This window comes from Gigantopelta aegis, chromosome 8 (assembly GCF_016097555.1).
Source record: "Gigantopelta aegis isolate Gae_Host chromosome 8, Gae_host_genome, whole genome shotgun sequence".
Lineage (NCBI taxonomy): Eukaryota > Metazoa > Mollusca > Gastropoda > Neomphalida > Peltospiridae > Gigantopelta > Gigantopelta aegis.
Genome location: NC_054706.1, coordinates 56,308,708 through 56,328,711, shown reverse-complemented (window position 1 = coordinate 56,328,711; position 20,004 = coordinate 56,308,708). Strand labels below are relative to the sequence as shown.

The 20,004-nt window shown below is 34.9% G+C and overlaps 1 protein-coding gene across 2 annotated transcripts; it reads left to right on the top strand.

The window, feature by feature from the left end:
- The first annotated feature begins 145 nt into the window (after window positions 1–145).
- Window positions 146–19,710, top strand: LOC121379018 (aquaporin-8-like). Of its 2 annotated transcripts, XM_041507455.1 has the most exons (6): window positions 146–769; window positions 12,901–13,027; window positions 15,311–15,522; window positions 16,848–16,997; window positions 17,671–17,754; window positions 18,599–19,710. In XM_041507455.1, exons 1-6 carry the CDS (start codon window positions 492–494, stop codon window positions 18,666–18,668), a joined length of 921 nt encoding a protein of 306 aa, XP_041363389.1. In that variant the 5' UTR covers window positions 146–491; the 3' UTR covers window positions 18,669–19,710. The 2 variants fall into 2 exon arrangements, with proteins under 2 accessions (XP_041363389.1, XP_041363390.1); XM_041507456.1 differs by lacking the exon at window positions 17,671–17,754.
- Window positions 19,711–20,004: the final 294 nt, after the last annotated feature.

Sequence of the window (20,004 nt, the reverse complement as noted above, 5' to 3'; positions counted from 1 at the left end):
TATAGTCCTATTCAACGAAACTTGCTTCATTCAACAACGAATAGAAAAAGATTTACACTAAAAGATAAGAACGGATTCATATGAATAACTAGTCATTTTAAGGTACATACAGTTGCTGTAATCGCTGTATTATTATTATTATTATGTACGAGGATGCAAATAAGCTTCTGTGTAAACTAAAACCTATACCAGCTGTTGTAAGTCACGGCACCTGATAGTCAGGTGACACGTCCCGTGACGCAGGCAACAAAACAGTAGCTTTAAAATAGCTTAGCCGATACAAAACTCACGACCCAAATACACTGTCAAGTGCGTCAGTTAACTACTTGGTTGATACGCCGTCGCGTTTTCCTTCTAAAATTTCGACCAACATGCATGACTGATCTAGTCACGACATAGGTCGTAAACCGTAAATTAACATACGTAAATATATTGTTAGTATAATAATATTATTGTACGCTAACGACAACCGAGGAAGGTTGTAATATTAAATGGCGCCTACGGTTATGGAACCTTACAGACAGCTTGTCATTAACGAAAAGGAAGAGGAAAAGGAGAAAGAAAAAACTGCTGTGTTCGAGCGAGTGGTTCGACCATGCTTGGCCGAGTTGACCGGCGCGTGTTTGTTTGTGTTCATCGGGTGTATGTGCATCCCACACTCGCTCGCCAAGGAGCCAGGGAAGTCTCACCCAGCCCTGGCGGCCACGCCCATCGCCCTGGCCCACGGGCTGCTAATAGCCTCGCTTGTTATTTCGTTTGGTAAAGTGAGGTAAGTTAAAAACAAATGTATGTTGTGTTAATATGATTCGTTTCCGAAATTGTTTCGAATAAAAATAATTTTGTAGCTACTACAAACACCTCGACAACCAAACACACGTTGGATTTACCAAAATAGATAATTTTAAATAAATAAATACATAAATACAAATAAATAAATAAATGTGTGAGTTAACAGTTAAAGGGACATTCCCGAGTTTGCTACAATTTTTAAGATGTTATCGACTAAGATAGACTTTTTGACGACTGTAATTACATATCAAATATATTTTTCTGCATAAAATATTAGTGGCTGTATATTAAACGTGTTTCTGATCGTTCTAATATTTATACTAGGTTAAATTTCATTTTATTTCCTAAAAAAGACAAAATCGAGTTTGGGCTTCATACAAATATTAAAACAACCAGAAACACATTGAATATACAGCCACTAATATTCGAAACAAGAAAATATATCTAATATGTAAGTTTAATCGTAAAAATATTTTATTATTCGAAAACATCTTACAATGCAGCAAACTCGGGAATGTCCCTTTAAAGCCCAAAATAAAGTAAATCTTATTCAAATAATGTAAGTATATCGCAAGAAACAAAAATAGGCAAATATATTTTTACATATTATTTAGGGCCAGATCCAGTGAATAATATTTGTTTTTTTGTAGTTGTTTTGTTTTTAGGATTTGTTTTTGGGTGGGTGTGTGAGGTGCTAAGGGAAAAAGGGCACAAGGACCAGCAAGTAAAAAGAGCAAGCCCAATGGGAAAAATAAAAGAAAAAAGAAAAAGAAAAGAAAAGCAAAAATAAATAAATTAAAAAAAACCCCACTTGAATTAATGTAGGTGGAGACGGGTCCCCTGCCACCACCACCCTGGATCCGCCTGTGTTATCTTATTTTAATAAAACTTTTTTAACTGGTGCAGTTCATGTACACGGTACTATAGACTACGAAGTGTAACGTGTACTAATACCAGTAATTAATTACACGTGCCACACTACACTCACCTCACCACCCTGGTAATATGAAATACTGCCGACGCTCATTTCCTCATTTGGTTTCCTCATTATGGTCGTGCAGAAATATAGACAGGCGCGGATCCAGTAGGGGTAGGGGGAGGCGCCGAGAGAAGCTCGTCCCATATTTCGCCAACGTGAAAAATAATAAAAACCCGTTCAAAGACCTCTTACTATGTCCAGTACTACCCCCATTCACAAACCCCTTCTGAACATTTGATTAATCACAACCCATAACCTTTCGGTATTTGTACTGCCCCCCACCCCCGCCCCGCCCCACCTAGCCCGAGTACTCTGACTGTAAGAGAGCTAGACGGACATTTGGACATAAACACGTATTTATGTCCAAATGTCCGTCTAGCTCTCTTACAGTCAGAGTACTCGGGCTACCCCCCACCCTAACTCAACAAATCTTTGAAATTCTGTATTTCTGTAAACCTGTATGTACATTAATTAATTTTAAAGTTTTAAAAACCCATTCTGATGTTTATACAAACTTTTTAAAATGTCTAACTGGGATATATATTATTATTATTATTATCCCCTCCCCCCTCCCCCGGATCTTAACACCTTTTACATAATAATTATACAATTTTTATTTTAACCTGTTTAATGTAAAATTAAATAATCATTTGTATTTACTTACCTTTATTTGACACACAATAGCTGATGTGTTGTTAAATATTCATTCATGTTTTTCTACTGTAGATTTCGTCAACTGTTGCTGCAACAAATGTTACTATATTTCTGATTACGTAGGTTATTAAACTGTTAGCGAAGGTAAAACACCGTCCACACGACTAGTGTTATCAAACACCACCATGATGCTTTCCTCTGTCAGATAGTAGATATAGGCCTACATCAGGATTCCCGATTCAGGAGTCCCCCCCCCCCCCACCCCCCAAAAAAAATAAAAAAATAATAATAATAAAAAAAAGAAAAGAAAAAAGAAGAAAAGAAAACCAAAACACAACAAAAACAAACAACAAAACACACACACACACACACACACACACACACACACACACACACACACACACAAAAACAAAGCAAAAAAACCCCCCACAAAAAAGCAAAACAAAAACACAACAAAAAACACACACCCAAACAACCCAAACCCCAACCCATCAAAAACAACAACAAACAAAACAACGACAAACAAAAGAACAACAAGAAACGAAACACAACACAACCCCCCCCCCCCCCCCCACCACCACCACCACCTGTATCCCTCTTTACTTATTAATAACTAGAAAACTATTTAATCAATAATAATAATATTTTGCCCCTTATATCATATGGGTATTATCCATTTGTGTTAAACATTCAAATATGCAGATCAAATGCCTTGTAAGTAATGACAGAGCTAGAATTAAAATTGCTTGTCAAAAGATGTTGGAGTCGCGTGCACAATGTTGGTGTATGTCTTGTGAACAGCGAGAACCACTGTGTCGCACTGTGATGATATCTGGTAAGTGCAAATTCCATTTCCCCGTAATCCGTATACGTAACATACGTAGTGCATATATGTGTATTAGTAATTCACAATGAATAGAGTGATCGGATGCGCACACGCATACGGAGTAAGCATACATGGAATCTATTCAACATATTTGTATGAAAGTGATTGATAAGGATTCCGCATTACAGATTACGTATATACGCATGCATACAGATTACAGACAAATGGATTTTGCATTTTGCGCCTCAGCCAAATGCCACCTGTCATATTCACGTTGTCTGTCAGATTATAAGTTTTGACGTATTTTCACTGGAAATAAAAGTCTCTGATATCAAAGATTACACCAAGGTTTTTCGAAATTGTGTTCAGGAAAGGTGACAAAGCTACCACTGTTCTTGTTTTGCATAACAAGAATGGGAAGAGCAAAATATTATTGTGGGGTAAATACTTTCCAAGTTATTAAAAGGGATACATTAATTTTTGTTTTAAGCCTTCAGGTATATCTACAATAACAGAGGCGGATCTAAGGGGGGGGGGGGGCATGGGCCCGGGGCCCGGCCCCCCTAAATTTGCGACATTTATATATATATATATATATATATATTTATTTTTAATTTTTTATTAGCCCAGAAATGTCGATAGTGTCAGGGATGGGGCCCTGAATCACTATGCTACAGATAATGTTGAACATAAATAACATTAAATATATGTATAATACATAATGAGTATTGTTAGACTAAATATGTTCAGATTGATTGTACATTTTTCCATAGAAAGAGGGAGGGAGGGAGAGATAGAAGTGAGAGAGAGAGAGAGAGAGAGAGAGAGAGAGAGAGAGAGAGAGAGAGAGAGAGAGAGAGAGAGAGAGAGAGAGAGAGATATGAAGTAAAACAGGACAGCAAGACAGTTTTAACATTAAAAAAGCATACACGCACATACACACACATACACCAGCACGCAACATAGCTTGATAACAAATGTATACATGTGATTAGTTTCCTATCAGTTGTATTATAGTTTATTAATGTTCAGTGATACTGCGGGAAGTAGATGTTTTATTAAATTACTATATATTACATCTGTTGCTGGAGACGAGAGGATTTAAATAATAATAATAATAATAATAATAATAGTACACAAATTATTATATTAAATATTTTCAACTAATGAATGACACAGTGACCACTTGGTAAAAAATTGCTAAGACTATTCTTACTAAAATATAAATGTTTTTCTATAGAGTATCTTTGTTTAATTTCTTTTTTTAAAATGAATGATATTTAACTTAACTTTTTGCACTTTACATTTATATATGAAATACTTGGCTAGAAGTAGCAAGAGATCAAAAATATTATCTGTGTTAATGTTGTCTTTAAATCCAAATAATATGACTAGTTCGAGAGACAGTTTTTTGTTACATAAATGATTACAGTACTTCGATAACCAGTTTAAAAACGAATTCCAAAACGTTTGAACAAAGTTACATTCCCCCAAAAGATGTTCTATTGTTTCTTTATTTACATTACAAAAGGTACATGTTTCAGTATCAATAAGTTTTAGCTTGAAGGCAAAAATATTTGTCGTTAGTATTCTGTGTAATATCCTATATTGGAACCATCTTAATTTTACTTCTTGTGTGGTGAGAAATGGTTTCAAATAAATAATGGCCAGATAAGATCAGTACTAAAACGATTTTGCCATTTTGCCATAGCGATATTTGGTACGTCTGAATATGTTAATGTGTAATAGTATAATTTTGATCCTTTTTTAATGGAACAAAGTTTTCTTTGGACAGACACAAATATTCCTTTAGACGATTCGTCTAAAGGAATATTTGTGTCTATCTTACTAATTTTAGTTTTTTTAAGGTATACCTTGAGTGAATTAATGACTCCCTGATATTCTAAAAGACACATGTAAGTCATAAATATAATTAAATTCAGTTAATGTAAATAATTCTCCACGATCATTAACTAGGTCGCATATTTGAGAGATGCCTTTTTCGAGCCATTTTTGTTTTAGAAACGTTTTTCTATCGATTTTTATATGACAATTATAGAATATTGGTTCTGATAAAAAAATCTTTAAAGTCTGTTACATTAATAGTTGTAGAGAAATCACAAAAAGCCCCAATACAGTCCTTCCAAAACAAGTTAATATTTTTATAACATCTTTGAGGGAAATCATTACCAAATACAGGAATATTACGTAGTTGGGGAAAACATACCAATAAAAGAGGTTTCCATTTTGAATCATTACTTTCCAGTTTTCGTAACCAAGTAATTTTCAAAGCTTTAACATATTTAAATATATCTATCATGCCAAGGCCTCCCTCTTTAATAGATTTACACATGGTATTTCTTTTAATTCTATCCGGCTTTTGGTTCCATACAAACTTAAATAATATTTTATTTAATTCACGCATACAATATTCAGAGGGATTAGATAGTGTTAAAAGTAAGTAGCTAAGTTTAGATATTAATAAGGATTTTATTATAGCTATTCTACCAAGTGGTGTGATAATTCTTCGTATCCAATTATTTATTACTTGTTTAATTTCAAACAGTTTAGAATTATAGTTAAGTTTAGTCATTTCAGCTAGATCAGTACTAAAGGTAATGCCAAGTGCTTTAAAAGTGGAAGGATTCATTTTAAATGAAGGTTTTGTAAATATCTGACTGCACTGGTCTTAAATGAGCCAATCTATATGACTTCAGATTTATCATAATTAATTTTTAGTCCAGATAATTTCGCAAATATATTCAAAGTATTTATTGTCTTTTCGAAGGACTCTCTACTACCATCAAGTATAAAATCTGTATCATCAGCGTACTGTGAAATGAGATACTCTTTATTTTGTACTGAAATTCCTTTAATTTTCTTATTTTTGCGTACAAGTCCTGCCAGAATTTCTACACAAAGGAGGAATATATATGGCGATAATGGGTCCACTTGTCTTGCCTTGTGTATTTCAAACGATGAAGATATATTGCCATTAACTATAACACTTGATTTAATATTTTTGTAAAAAACCCTGATATCCAACGTTTAATATGATCCCCAAACCCACAAAATGTGAGAGTCTTATGTATAAATGACCATGAAATAGCGTCGAACGCTTTTTCAAAATCTACTCTTAGTAACATACTAGGAATATTTTGGGATTCAGTGTAGTATAAAATGTCATACAAAATCCTTATGTTATCGCCAATATATCATTTTGACATAAATCCAGTTTGATCTTCATTGATTAAGATGTCGAGGACCCTTTTTATTCGTTCAGATATTCATATGGATGCTAATTTATATACAATATTTAAGAGTGAAATAGGTCGCCAGTTAATTAGGTAACGTTTTGGTTTATCCCCTTTAGGTATACAAGTTATTAGTCCTAGTTTCTGTGTTATCGATAATTCATCATTAATAAAAGCATAATTAACAGACCTCAATACAAAGTAACCTATATCTGGCCACGTTAGGGATTAGAACGATGCATGGGTGTTTACATAGACTGTGAGCATAGCGATATGGAACTGATTTAAACATATTTATTACCTGGTTTCTGCATAGTGTGTGTTTTTTGTTTGTTCGTGCGTGTGCGTGTGCGTGGTTTGTGCATAGTGTGTGTATTTTTATTTGTTCGTACTTACGTTACAGTATGTCAACTCCTTAACTTTCATGAGACGAATGAAGGAATGTGTATATAGGTGTATGTGTATATGTATATACAAATAAATGTGTATACTCTGTATATAATGATATGGATCGGAATACAGCAGACTGCTTTTTTTTTTTTTTTTTTTTTTTTTTCTGCGTGTGTGTGAGAGAGAGAGAGAGAGAGAGAGAGAGAGAGAGAGAGAGAGAGAGAGAGAGAGAGAGAAACAGACAGCTCTTTTGTGAAATAAAGAAAGAAGAAAGAAGTGTTTTATTTAACGACGCACTCAACACATTTTATTTACGGTTATATGGCGTCAGACATATGGTTAAGGACCAAACAGATTTTGAGAGGAAACCTGCAGTCGCCACTACATGGGCTACTCTTCCAATTAGCAGCAAGGGATCTTTTATTTGCGCTTCCCACAGGCAGGATAGCACAAACCATGGCCTTTGTTGAACCAGTTATGGATCACTGGTCGGTGCAAGTGGTTTACACCTACCCATTGAGCCTTGCGGAGCACTCACTCAGGGTTTGGAGTCGGTATCTGGATTAAAAATCCCATGCCTCGACTGGGATCCGAACCCAGTACCTACCAGCCTGTAGACCGATGGCCTATCACGACGCCACCGAGGCCGGTCTTTTGTGAAATAATACCCCCAAACATTTTGATTTAATCGGGGTATTGTTGCACGTAGGGACACTGGCTCTTCTCGATATTTAAAATCTGTCAATTATTATTATTATTATTATTATTAAGTTATTTATTTACTATTCTTAACGTTTGTTCCAACTTTCTTTCTTGTTTTCTGGCAGCACTTCTGTGGAATAATACCCCAAGCATTTTCGATACAAGCGGGGTATTGTTGCACGCAGGGAGACTGGCCTTGATGGTTTTTTTATTTATTTATTTTAAGTGATGAGTGTGTATGTGTATGTTTGTGTGTGTGTTAGAATATATGTATGTATGTATGTATGCATGCATGCACGCATGCATGCATGTATGTATGTATGTATGTATGTATGTATGTATGTATGTATGTATGTATGTATGCCCTGTATGTGTATGTGGGTGTGTAATATATATATATATATATATATATATATATATATATATATATATATATATATATATATATATACAGTTACATGCATTATTATTATTATCATTTAATTTATTATCTTTAATTATTTATTTATTTATTTATTTATTTATTTATTTATTTATTTATTTCCTTCCTTATTTATTTATTTATTATTACCTTTCTTATTTTATTCTGTCTATATGTGTAGGCGTCTTTGTATATATTATGTTTATATATGTATGTGTATATTTGTAAATATGCATGAACAGATGTTTGTGTAATCAGGTATATCTCGTATTCGTATATGTTCGTCTAGATGTTTGTGTAATATATACTGCAATTTAACAAACTACATTGTATACTTCAATAATATTTATTTATCTGATTATTTTTTTGGGGCTTTATTGCTTTATATGATTTAAATTAATTAATTAATTAATTTGTCTGTTGTTTACAAACGATTTCAAAGTAAATACTAGGCGGGATTTGTTGAAATAGGTGCTGGCTCAATGAAAAATATCACATAATCTTCAAAACTTTATTGATTTTTTAAAATTATTTTAAAATTAACTTCTGATTTGTTTATTTTTTTGTATTTATTGTTTTTGTGCACACCACATATATATTCAGTAATATATAATAATACCACAATAACTATCTATTCTGCGATTATATTCAGTAATATATAATAATACCACAATAACTATCTATTCTGCGATTATATTCAATAATATATAATAATACCACAATAACTATCTATTCTGCGATTATATTCAATAATATATAATAATACCACAATAACTATCTATTCTGCGATTATATTCAATAATATATAATAATACCACAATATCTATCTATTCTGCGATTATATTCAATAATATATAATAATACCACAATATCTATCTATTCTGCGATTATATTCAATAATATATAATAATACCACGATATCTATTCTGCGATTATATTCAATAATATATAATGATACCACAATAACTATCTATTCTGCGATTATATTTAATAATATATAATAATACCACGATATCTATTCTGCGATTATATTCAATAATATATAATGATACCACAATAACTATCTATTCTGCGATTATATTTAATAATATATAATAATACCACAATATCTATTCTGCGATTATATTCAATAATATGTAATGATACCACAATATCTATTCTGCGATTATATTCAAATAATATATAATACCCTCATTCGCTCTAAACCACAATATCTATTCTGCGATTATATTCAATAATATGTAATGATACCACAATATCTATTCTGCGATTATATTCAATAATATATAATAATACCACAATAACTATCTATTCTGCGATTATATTTAATAATATATAATAATACCACAATATCTATTCTGCGATTATATTCAATAATATGTAATGATACCACAATATCTATTCTGCGATTATATTCAATAATATATAATAATACCACAATATCTATTCTGCGATTATATTCAATAATATGTAATGATACCACAATATCTATTCTGCGATTATATTCAATAATATATAATAATACCACAATAACTATCTATTCTGCGATTATATTCAATAATATATAATAATACCACAATAACTATCTATTCTGCGATTATATTCAATAATATATAATAATACCACAATATCTATCTATTCTGCGATTATATTCAATAATATATAATAATACCACAATAACTGTCTATTCTGCGATTATATTCAATAATATATAATAATACCACAATATCTATTCTGCGATTATATTCAATAATATATAACAATACCACAATAACTGTCTATTCTGCGATTATATTCAATAATATATAATAATACCACAATATCTATTCTGCGATTATATTCAATAATATATAACAATACCACAATAACTGTCTATTCTGCGATTATATTCAATAATATATAACAATACCACAATAACTGTCTATTCTGCGATTATATTCAATAATATATAACAATACCACAATAACTGTCTATTCTGCGATTATATTCAATAATATATAACAATACCACAATAACTGTCTATTCTGCGATTATATTCAATAATATATAATAATACTACAATATCTATCTATTCTGCGATTACTATAAAAACAAAATCACTACTGCTGTTGCGAGGTCTATTTTGTTTTGTTTTTCTTGTTCTGTGTTTTGTATTCGGTTGTTTTTGTCAATTTATCAAGTAATGTAACGGGGCTTGGGGGCATAAATGAAGCCCAAGACGTCTCCCTCGGACCTATAGGGATGTTTTTAATTTTTAGATGTGTAATAGGAATCTGTATGTTGGCGATTTGTATGTGTGCGTATTTGTTTAAAAAAGTGTATTATGAAACACATGTGTATATCATTTTGTTTTTAAATGTTCTGTGTAATGAGTGGAAAGTAATTTACTATTTGATTTGTATACTATATTTTAGAACCACTTTTGATAATGGATAGACGATTTACTTGTTATTCAGTGAATTGCTGGGGACTAGCGGATGTTAAAAAAGGAAGGATGTTTTTAATTTCCTTAAGTCGAAACAATTTTCTATCTGTTTTCTTCAGGATACTCATTTTACAAAAGAAAAAGAGCCTATTATTTGCGTTGAATGGGTATTTGAATGTATTTTTAATTCTTATAGTAGCCAATCCCGCGGTGTTGCAATATTGACAAATAACACTTTTGAATACAAAATACACACACTATTTCGACATGATGGAGGAAATGTATTAGTAGTGGATATAACTATTTGCAATATACGATTGACTTTAGTAAATTTATACGGTCCAAATTCAGATGAACCTAACTTTTACCAATTAATGTTAGAAAAAGTAAAACTGTTTAGTAATAAAAATTGTATATTTGGTGGGGATTGGTATCTTGTTTTAAACCCTGATATCGATACGTACAATTATATAAATATTAATAACCCAAAAGCACGTGATAAGGTATTATAGACCAGTGGGGAGCTTGATCTTGTTGATATTTGGAGAGATCATAATCCTGAATTACACAAGTTTACATGGAGGAGAAACACACCAATTAAACAAGCTCGTCTAGATTTTTTCTTAATATCAGATCCATTGTATTCGTCCGTAGTAAAATCCGATATACATTGTGGGTACAGAACTGATCATTCTATTATAAGTCTTAATTTTGAATTTACTGAACATGAAAGGCACAATACTTATTGGAAATTCAATAATTCAATTTTAGAAAATAAAAATTATATAACAACAGTCAAAAATGTTATTTCAGATATTAAGAAACAGTATGCTTTATTAGTCTATAATTTGGATGCAATCGATGATATCCCACTATATGAAATTGAGTTTCAAATTTGTGACCAACTATTTTTAGAAGTTTTGTTAATGGAAATTAGAGGGAAAACAATTTCATACTCATCTTATTTGAATTTTTTTTAAAAATAAATATGAAAAACAATTAATTAGTGAAATAGAGGAGTTATAAAATAGCAATCACCTGGAGTTTGAAACTATTTATTCAAAGAAAATCGAGTTAGAAAAGTTGCGACAAAAGAAAATGGACGGTATATATGTCAGATCAAGAGCTAAATGGATTAATGAAGGTGAAAAAATAAATAATTATTTTTGTAATTTAGAAAATAGGAATTTTATTAGTAAATCAATGACTCAGATTGAGAAACAAGATGGTTCTATAGTTACAGATAAAAATGAAATTATTAATGAAACTAAACGTTTTTATCAAAACTTGTATGCCTCTAAAGAAGACGCCACTTGTAATATAGATTTAAATGACTTACTTACAGAAAAAGACCTAAATAAACTTACTAAAGAGCAAGCTGACAATTTAGAAGGTATATTAACGTATGATGAACTATCAAACGCTCTAAGACGTATGAAGAATAATAAAAGTCCAGGAGTCGACGGTTTCTCTGCTTAATTTTTAAAGACATTTATATATTTTATTGTATATTATTATTTTTTTTTTTTTTTACGATCCCCTTCCAAACCTCCCCCAAAGTTCCCTTGGCATTTCGCCTCGTCATTTGGGCCTCCCTAAATGGATTTTCTGGATCCGCCACTGAATAACCCTTATTACTGTCCATTCGGTAGTAGTAGCCTAAGTGGCGGTTACGTCTAAAGATCAAATACAGTCTTATATAGGCTGGATGCGTGCGGTCCGGGTGTTGCGTTTGATGCATCTTGCGTTTTGGGCATATACATCATACACAATTATTTCATTTTCGCCAAAACGAAATTAATAAACACCATAACAGAAATACAATACTGAGGGTAATGTATTACCGCATTTGAAAACAAATCCTCAAAACCTCCAAGACCCGCCAAAAAACCCCAACAACAAACAACCCCCCAAACCCCCCCAAAAAACAACAACAAAAAACCCCCAACAATAACCCTACAACAAAACATGCGTAGTGATTCGTATTCAACCCTATTTAGCTGTTTGGTATTAATGCCAATATGAATAAATGTTGTTATCCAGATTCGGACATTTTCGTCTAATTCGGGCAAAAGCCAGTCTGCCCCTTCCCCTACAAAAATAAGAGCCCATACGCCTATGGCTGGCCGCTTGTGTTTTGCAGACGCTATCATTGAAACAAATGAATTTTTATTTTATTTTTTGGGCCGAACCGCACGCACGCGCTGCATTCAGTCTGTATGAGCCTGGCGTGCCACGTGTACGTCTAAACACATATTATGTACACTTGTACTATTTTACATACATATATATATATATATATATATATATATATATATAATATATATATATATATATATATATATATATATATATATATATATATGTCACCAGTGACAACTGAGCTATACATGTACCCTGCTAAGCAGAATTAATATTACATACTTGTTAAATTGTATACATATAATATTTTGTTTCCAGCGGCGGTCACTTCAACCCCGCCGTTACAGTGGGCGTGGCACTGGCAGGACATATCGCGCCTCTGCTGGCAGTCTTCTATGTAGGCATGCAGCTGATAGGCGGCCTACTGGGAGCCGCGCTCTGTAGGGTATGAACTATTTCACTATTTATTACAAAGGTCTCTTAGGCTCTGCTAGACAACAAAGTATCCTCTCTGCAAGTCTTTTAGCATTGCACGGCGAGATCGAAAAGTTACGAGAATTTAGTGAATTAGGCCCCAGGGCCTTAGCTAGGATTTTTTGTTTGGGGGGGGGGGGGGGGGGGAGAGGGCAACTGAGAAGTTAATAGTCTAAAACTCCTTAAACGGTTAAGAAGAGAATTTTCTTTAAGTTTCTATAGTGCTTTCCGGATTTTTTTCTTGGGGGATTGCAACTGCCCCCCCCCCCCCCCGCCACTAGCTACGGCCCTACATATATATATTATATATATATATATATATATATATATATATAATATATATACTCTTCGAAAGAAGAAACGCAAAACCACATTGTAACATTTGGAGAATTGATTTAATTATTGAATGGTGAGTCCGATAATTGCCAAATGTTGCAGGATTGTTCACAATTCACTCTAGTCCATTTTGAGTAAGTGATAGGACACACCACCAAGGTCAAGGTCATCTGGAATCAATACCGGGTGTGGCCTCCGCGTGTGTTGACAACTGCCTGGCACCGCCTGCCCATTGAAGCAACCAGAGTACGGATGACGTCCCGGGGGATGGTGGACCACTCGGCCTGCAAGGCTGCTGCCAGCTCGGGCAGGGTCTGGGGCTGTGGTTGTCGCTGTCGGAGGCGTCGGTCCAACTCGTCCCATAGATGCTCAATTGGGTTCAAATCCGGTGATATCGATGGCCAAGGAAGGACATTAATGTTGTTGTTCTGTAGGAAAGCCGTTGTGAGACGTGCTGTGTGAGGCCTGGCGTTGTCATGTTGGAACACTGCGTTGGCGTTGGCCATAACTGGAACGATGTGTGGCCGGAGGATCTGGTCAATGTAGCCCTGTGCATTCAGGTTGCCCTGCACGTGGACCAGGTCAGTTCTGCAGTGTGTGAGATGGCTGCCCACACCATGACACTACCCCCGCCGAATCTGTCCACTTCCTGCACGCAGTTTTGCCGCATAACGTTCACCACGACGCCTATAAACGCGACATCTTCCATCATGACGTCGGAGCAGAAATCGGGACTCGTCACTGAACCACACCTGTCTCCATCGCAGTTGAGGCCATTGTCGATGAATCTGGCACCACTGCAGTCGGAGTCGACGGTGTTGTGGTGTTAAGATGACACCTCGAACTGGACGTCTGGCACGAATTCCTACCTCACGTAGGCGGTTCCGTACGGTCTGGTCGGATATCCTGCGCAAAACCTGGTATTGCTTACGGCTGTGGAGGTGGCAGTAGTCAATCGTTCCCGAAGGTGGCGTACCCGGATGTAGCGGTCCTGCCCGGGGTAGTGACCCGTGGTCGACCGGATCTAGGGAGGTCACGTGTTGATCCATGTTGCTGGTAACGGTCCCACAGTCTGGAGATGGTGCTTGGGGACACATGGAATGCCCTGGCAACGGCCTTCTGGATTCGCCTGCGTCTAGTCGGCCGATGGCATTGTTTCTCTGCGGTTCACTGAGACGTGGCATGTCCTGGATTGTCAACTGTCGGCCAGATACAGAGGCCAGGCAAGCGAACACCCTGCACTTTTATACTGTCGGTGTTCATGTTGCACGTGCAGACAACGCACGTGCAGTGGTGACATGGTTTGCACGTGGCTGCGTTTTTTGCGAATATTCACATTTTGGAACTTTATTGTACAGTAGCTGCGTTTTATCGAATGTAACCGTGGGAATGTGTTTGGGACATGCAATGACCTTATATTCACAAAGCATGAACCGGTAGGAAACATAAAATCGGAGTTATAACCCATTTGTACCCTTTTGCGTTTCTTTTTTTGAAGAGTATATATATATATATATATATATATATATATATACACATACACATACACATACACATACACATACGCACATATACAGCTGAATCCCGTTGGCTCAAACACCGTCGGTGCTCGAGAAAGTGTTCGACCTAACCATTCGGTCAACAACGTATAAGTGTAACTTGAGACTTCATTTTTGGTTCGAGCGTTGCGGTGTAATCGATCCTTCCAAGTTCGACCCAACGAGATTCTACATAATTATAATGTTAAAAAAGATGTAATGTAAATAATCATATATTCATATACTTACTTTTGTTTGAAACCCATTAGCCGATACATGTGCATTTTTGTGCTGGGGTGTCATTCATTCATTCATTCATTCATTCATTCATTTGTTCATTTTATACCAACTGTAAATTTATGTTTATATATTCTATCCAGGCTGTGGATACCAAAGCATTATTCGAATCACTTAATGGCGGAGCTCACATCCTTCCTCCAGAAACGAGTGCTGGTCAGGGTATTCTGTGTGAGATGCTGCTGACCACGCTCCTGGTCTTAACGGTCATCATGGGCACCTGCGATGGACGGACCAAGTCGGAGAGAGCACCTCTAGCCATTGGATTCTGTGTCTTAGTTGACATCTTAGCAGGGTAAGGAATTGCAGTTATCACGTGGATTCATGTACTAACGCTATTGTGTACTGATCTTAAAGGTACAGACCCTAGTTTTAACCTGTAAAAAATGGACACTAAGTTTAGTTAATTTACAAACCAGTAACTCATTTGGATAAAGTTACAATAGAGTGAAAAAAGAGTATGTGACGTTGAAACAGGAAATATCCTTAAAATAGACTAGAACTTGAATCAATAAACCGCTACTTCTCAGACGCACGTGCGTTTTTAAAAATATGAAACATGCTATTTTTGGTACTACAAACACCAGGATGGCCAAAAACACTTCGGTTCTACGGAAATGGATAATCTAAAGAATAAAATATAAGTAATGTTTGACTTCAGTGATCACAAACGGCTCTAATAGTGAAAAATATGCTGTAGTGTTTAAAAACTAGGGTGTGTCCCTTTAATTGGATAACACTTTTCTGTGTGCACAAATCTGTGTCTTGCAATGGCATGTGTCTCCTCTGTGGAGTCTGATTTTGATGACTTATGAACAGAGGAGAATTTTGTTCTATTGCTATAACACGTTTCTACTGGGTGACATCTGAACACGGACTATCTTGCTCTGTGCCTAACAGTGCTATGTCTATCGGAACAGGAAATGGCCTGTCAGGCAAAAATGCTATATATTTCTATAACGCGATTAGTTTGTATTCTCGTCGACACTTGCGTCATCAAAATCAGACTCCACAGAGGAGACACATGCCATTGCAAGTCACATAGATTCGTGCACACAGAGAACAGTGTTACCCAATTAAGATCAATACACATAGCATTAGTACATGAATACACACAGAACATAATCTAATGCCATACATTCTGCATGCAGATCAAATACACGTACTAACTATCGGTGAATATACCAAATTACAGACTCAATTAAGTGTTTGTTTGGTATGATTGGTGTATATTCTGTGTACATTTTTTAATTTTTGTTTGGTGACAGTGATAACGGGGAAAATCAAATGATAGAATAATATCAATAGTGTTGGATGTTTAATATACTAGTATATTGTTTTCTTGTATTATAAAACGATATAGCCAGAGGCGGATCTAAGGGGGTGGGGGGGGGGGGGGGGGGGGGGGGGGTAGGAGCCCACCCACCCCTAAATTTTGCGATTGTTATAATTTTATTATATATTAATTTTCATTTGTTTACGATCCCCCTCCAAACCTCGCCAAAGTTCCCTTGGCATTCCACCTCATGTCACTGCCCAATGGATTTTTTGGATCCGCCACTGATAGCGGATGTGAACCTGTCAACATTACTAGACAGATACTGTTCTAATGTCTTTCAGAATCAACACAAGCGGAGCGTCAATGAACCCAGCGAGAAGTTTTGGTCCAGCTGTTGCTGTCAGTGTATACAACTCTGACGTGTGGACGTATCACTACGTTTACTGGGTCGGCCCTATTCTGGGGTCAATTTTAGCTGGCGTTTTATATAGGTAAGGATGCATTAATTTAAAAAAACCCAAACACCTAATGTCATCAGATCTATTTCCATTAAATTTTATTTTATTATTATAGGGTTCAATATTAGTCTATATCTTAGCCCCCACGAGAGCGAGAGAGAGAGAGAGAGAGAGAGAGAGAGAGAGAGAGAGAGAGAGAGAGAGAGAGAGAGAGAGAGAGAGAGATGGAGAGAGAGAAAGAGGCCAGAGAGAAAGAGGCGAGAGAGAGAGAAAGGCGAGCGAGAGAGAGAGAGAGAGAGAGAGAGAGAGAGAGAGAGAGAGAGAGAGATAGAGAGGCGACAGAGAGAGAGAGAGAGAGAGATGGAGAGAGAGAAAGAGGCGAGAGAGAGAGAGAAAGAGGCGAGAGAGAGAAAGGTGAGCGAGAGAGAGAGAGAGAGAGAGAGAGAGAGAGAGAGAGAGAGAGAGAGAGAGAGAGAGAGAGAGATTTCAATCAAAATAGTACAGCCAACAATTGGATACTGTGCATGCAATTTTTATTTGATGTGTGATATACATTAGTTTATTTGAACTAAAACTAAATAAAAGTATATTATATATTTTTTATCCATAGCTTACTTATGTTAGGCACAGCTTACTCAACCATATCATGGCACATGTTTTCCATTTTATTTAACATCGCATTTTAAACATGGTATTTTGTTTTCAGGATACTTTTAGCCAATAACGACAAGCGTCTTTTTCTGAAACGGGAAGTGCTAATTGAAGCCGAACCCAAAGTACCACGAGTTTGGTTGGTTGAAATGGAAGAGAGTGGAACCAATTCTATAGCTTAATAAAATTATGATACATGCTTAATAATCTATATATCATATTCAAATTATGTGTACATATTTTGCAGTTTGTAGTGGAAATATATATTTTTTTAATTGAGATTACCAGCCAAGAGTGACATTATATGAACAAATATAAGCATATATACTCTTCAAAAAAAGTAGGGGAACCTGAAATATTAATGTTAATATCAACTATTAGACCGAACATACGTTTTGACCACAGATATCCTAGTAGTGAACGTTCAGGTCTGTTTATCAACACACTGAAACACATTCCATAGTTTGCACATGCATCACGCAGTTGCTCCGTACACGTGCGTGGGGTGTCATTCTCCATTTTGACAATTTCCAGGAAGGTCCATTAATCAATGTGGAACATTATTTCTGTCAATCTTTTTCTTCATTCTGTTGATCATACAGTTGTTATTGGGGTTTTTTAAAGTAATTTTTATTGTTTGAATTTGCTATTTACTGATAAAAAAATCCGTTAACTTTAAAATTTCACTTCTGACCCCAATCGTCCTTCAAGATCTTTGATGGTCATAAAACCTACTGTAATACTGAACTACCGATTGTAATGTTTGCCCAATTAATTCGCTATTATCATATAACCATTTCCCACAGCTAATATACCTTACAATTTTGGCAATTGTAAATTCTTATTAGAGTTCTCCTACTTTTTTTGAAGAGTATAGTTTAAATTCCACCTAGAGAAAAAGGTGGTGGTTCTTCAACGATTGTGATTTTGTGTGATAACTGTGCTGTACTAATATAAAATGAATGTGTGATGTCTTATTTCAGGTTCTTTCTAGCCAACCCCGACAAAAGACTTTTTGTGGATACATTTTACTACAAGCAACTAAGGAGCTGACAACCTTCCAAGTTTGCCAAAAATATTGGAAATTGTTCCTTCCTTCCAGTCATTTAAGGCCATGTTAAGTTTTATCATTGACATTTCTCATATTCCTCAGTACTAGTTCAACTTAAATCTGATAAATAATTAATGCATGGGTTAAGGTACATCACTAGCTGCATCTTTGCATGCATCATGGCTTGGTGTTTGGGTCAAAGGATGGAACCCAATTGGTGGACACATTCTCTGAATGGGTTTTTTCCCCCTGACCCAATAAGTGTCCTATATGACTGGTAAATCAAAGGCCATGGTTTGTACTGCCCTGTCCTGTCCTTTTTGTGGGAAACTGCAAATAAAAGATTCCTTGTTGCTAATGTAAAAATATAGCAGGTTTCCTCTGAATTACCAAATGTTTGACATCTAATAACCAATTATTAATTAATCAATGTGCTCTATTGGTGTCATTAAAGAAAACAAAATTTAATTTATTTGTATCATGGGAATAGCTACCATGCAATGTACTCTCTTTTTAGATTTCACCAAACCTATAACTTGAAAATTATTTTAATTTTGTTTTACCAAATGATTTGTTTTACAATGCAAAACTTATTTTCAGGTCTCATGAGCAAAGCTACTATTGTGTAACTTTTTTCATCCAAAATAAAAACTTGAAAATTATTCAACGCAAAATTATACATCTCTAGTCATTTGCACTATTGTGATGTGATGTGGATATCTGCATTTACAAAATACATACCTTTTAACCACCAAACTTAAAACATTTTAAATTATGATTGTAAAATACAGAATATTGTTTGTAACATATTTTCTAAATTCTTAGGATGGAGTCGAGGAAACTGTGGTGGGAATGCTCTTGCTTGTATCTCTTTGTGCATCAACATCTAAGCATTTCAAAAGCCTAGCTATGCTTGTGTGTTTGGCAGTGTCAACCTTTATTCTTGGATCTAGTTCTACATTATGTTGCTGGACTTTATTTTTTATTTCTCAGAAAACTATAATCAACAGGTTATTAACCTACCACATAGTTTTCTGAGAAATAGCTCTGCTTCATGCACACTTCTGAGTCTGGATGTAACTCAGTGGTAAAGCATTCAACAATCTAATTAAAATTAGCTCCACTATTACATGTGGATCTAACACCAGCCAGTTGGAGCTCATGTCCACCAATCAAAACCTTACTTGCAGAATCATGCCAGTGATTTGAAAATAATTTGAAAACATTCCGAATTATCCTGAGGGTATACGATGTTTCGTGTGAATTACGAATGCCTTATTTAGACCAGTAGAACTAATTTTAATCAGATTGCTAACAACACTGTGTAGTCTCCAATGT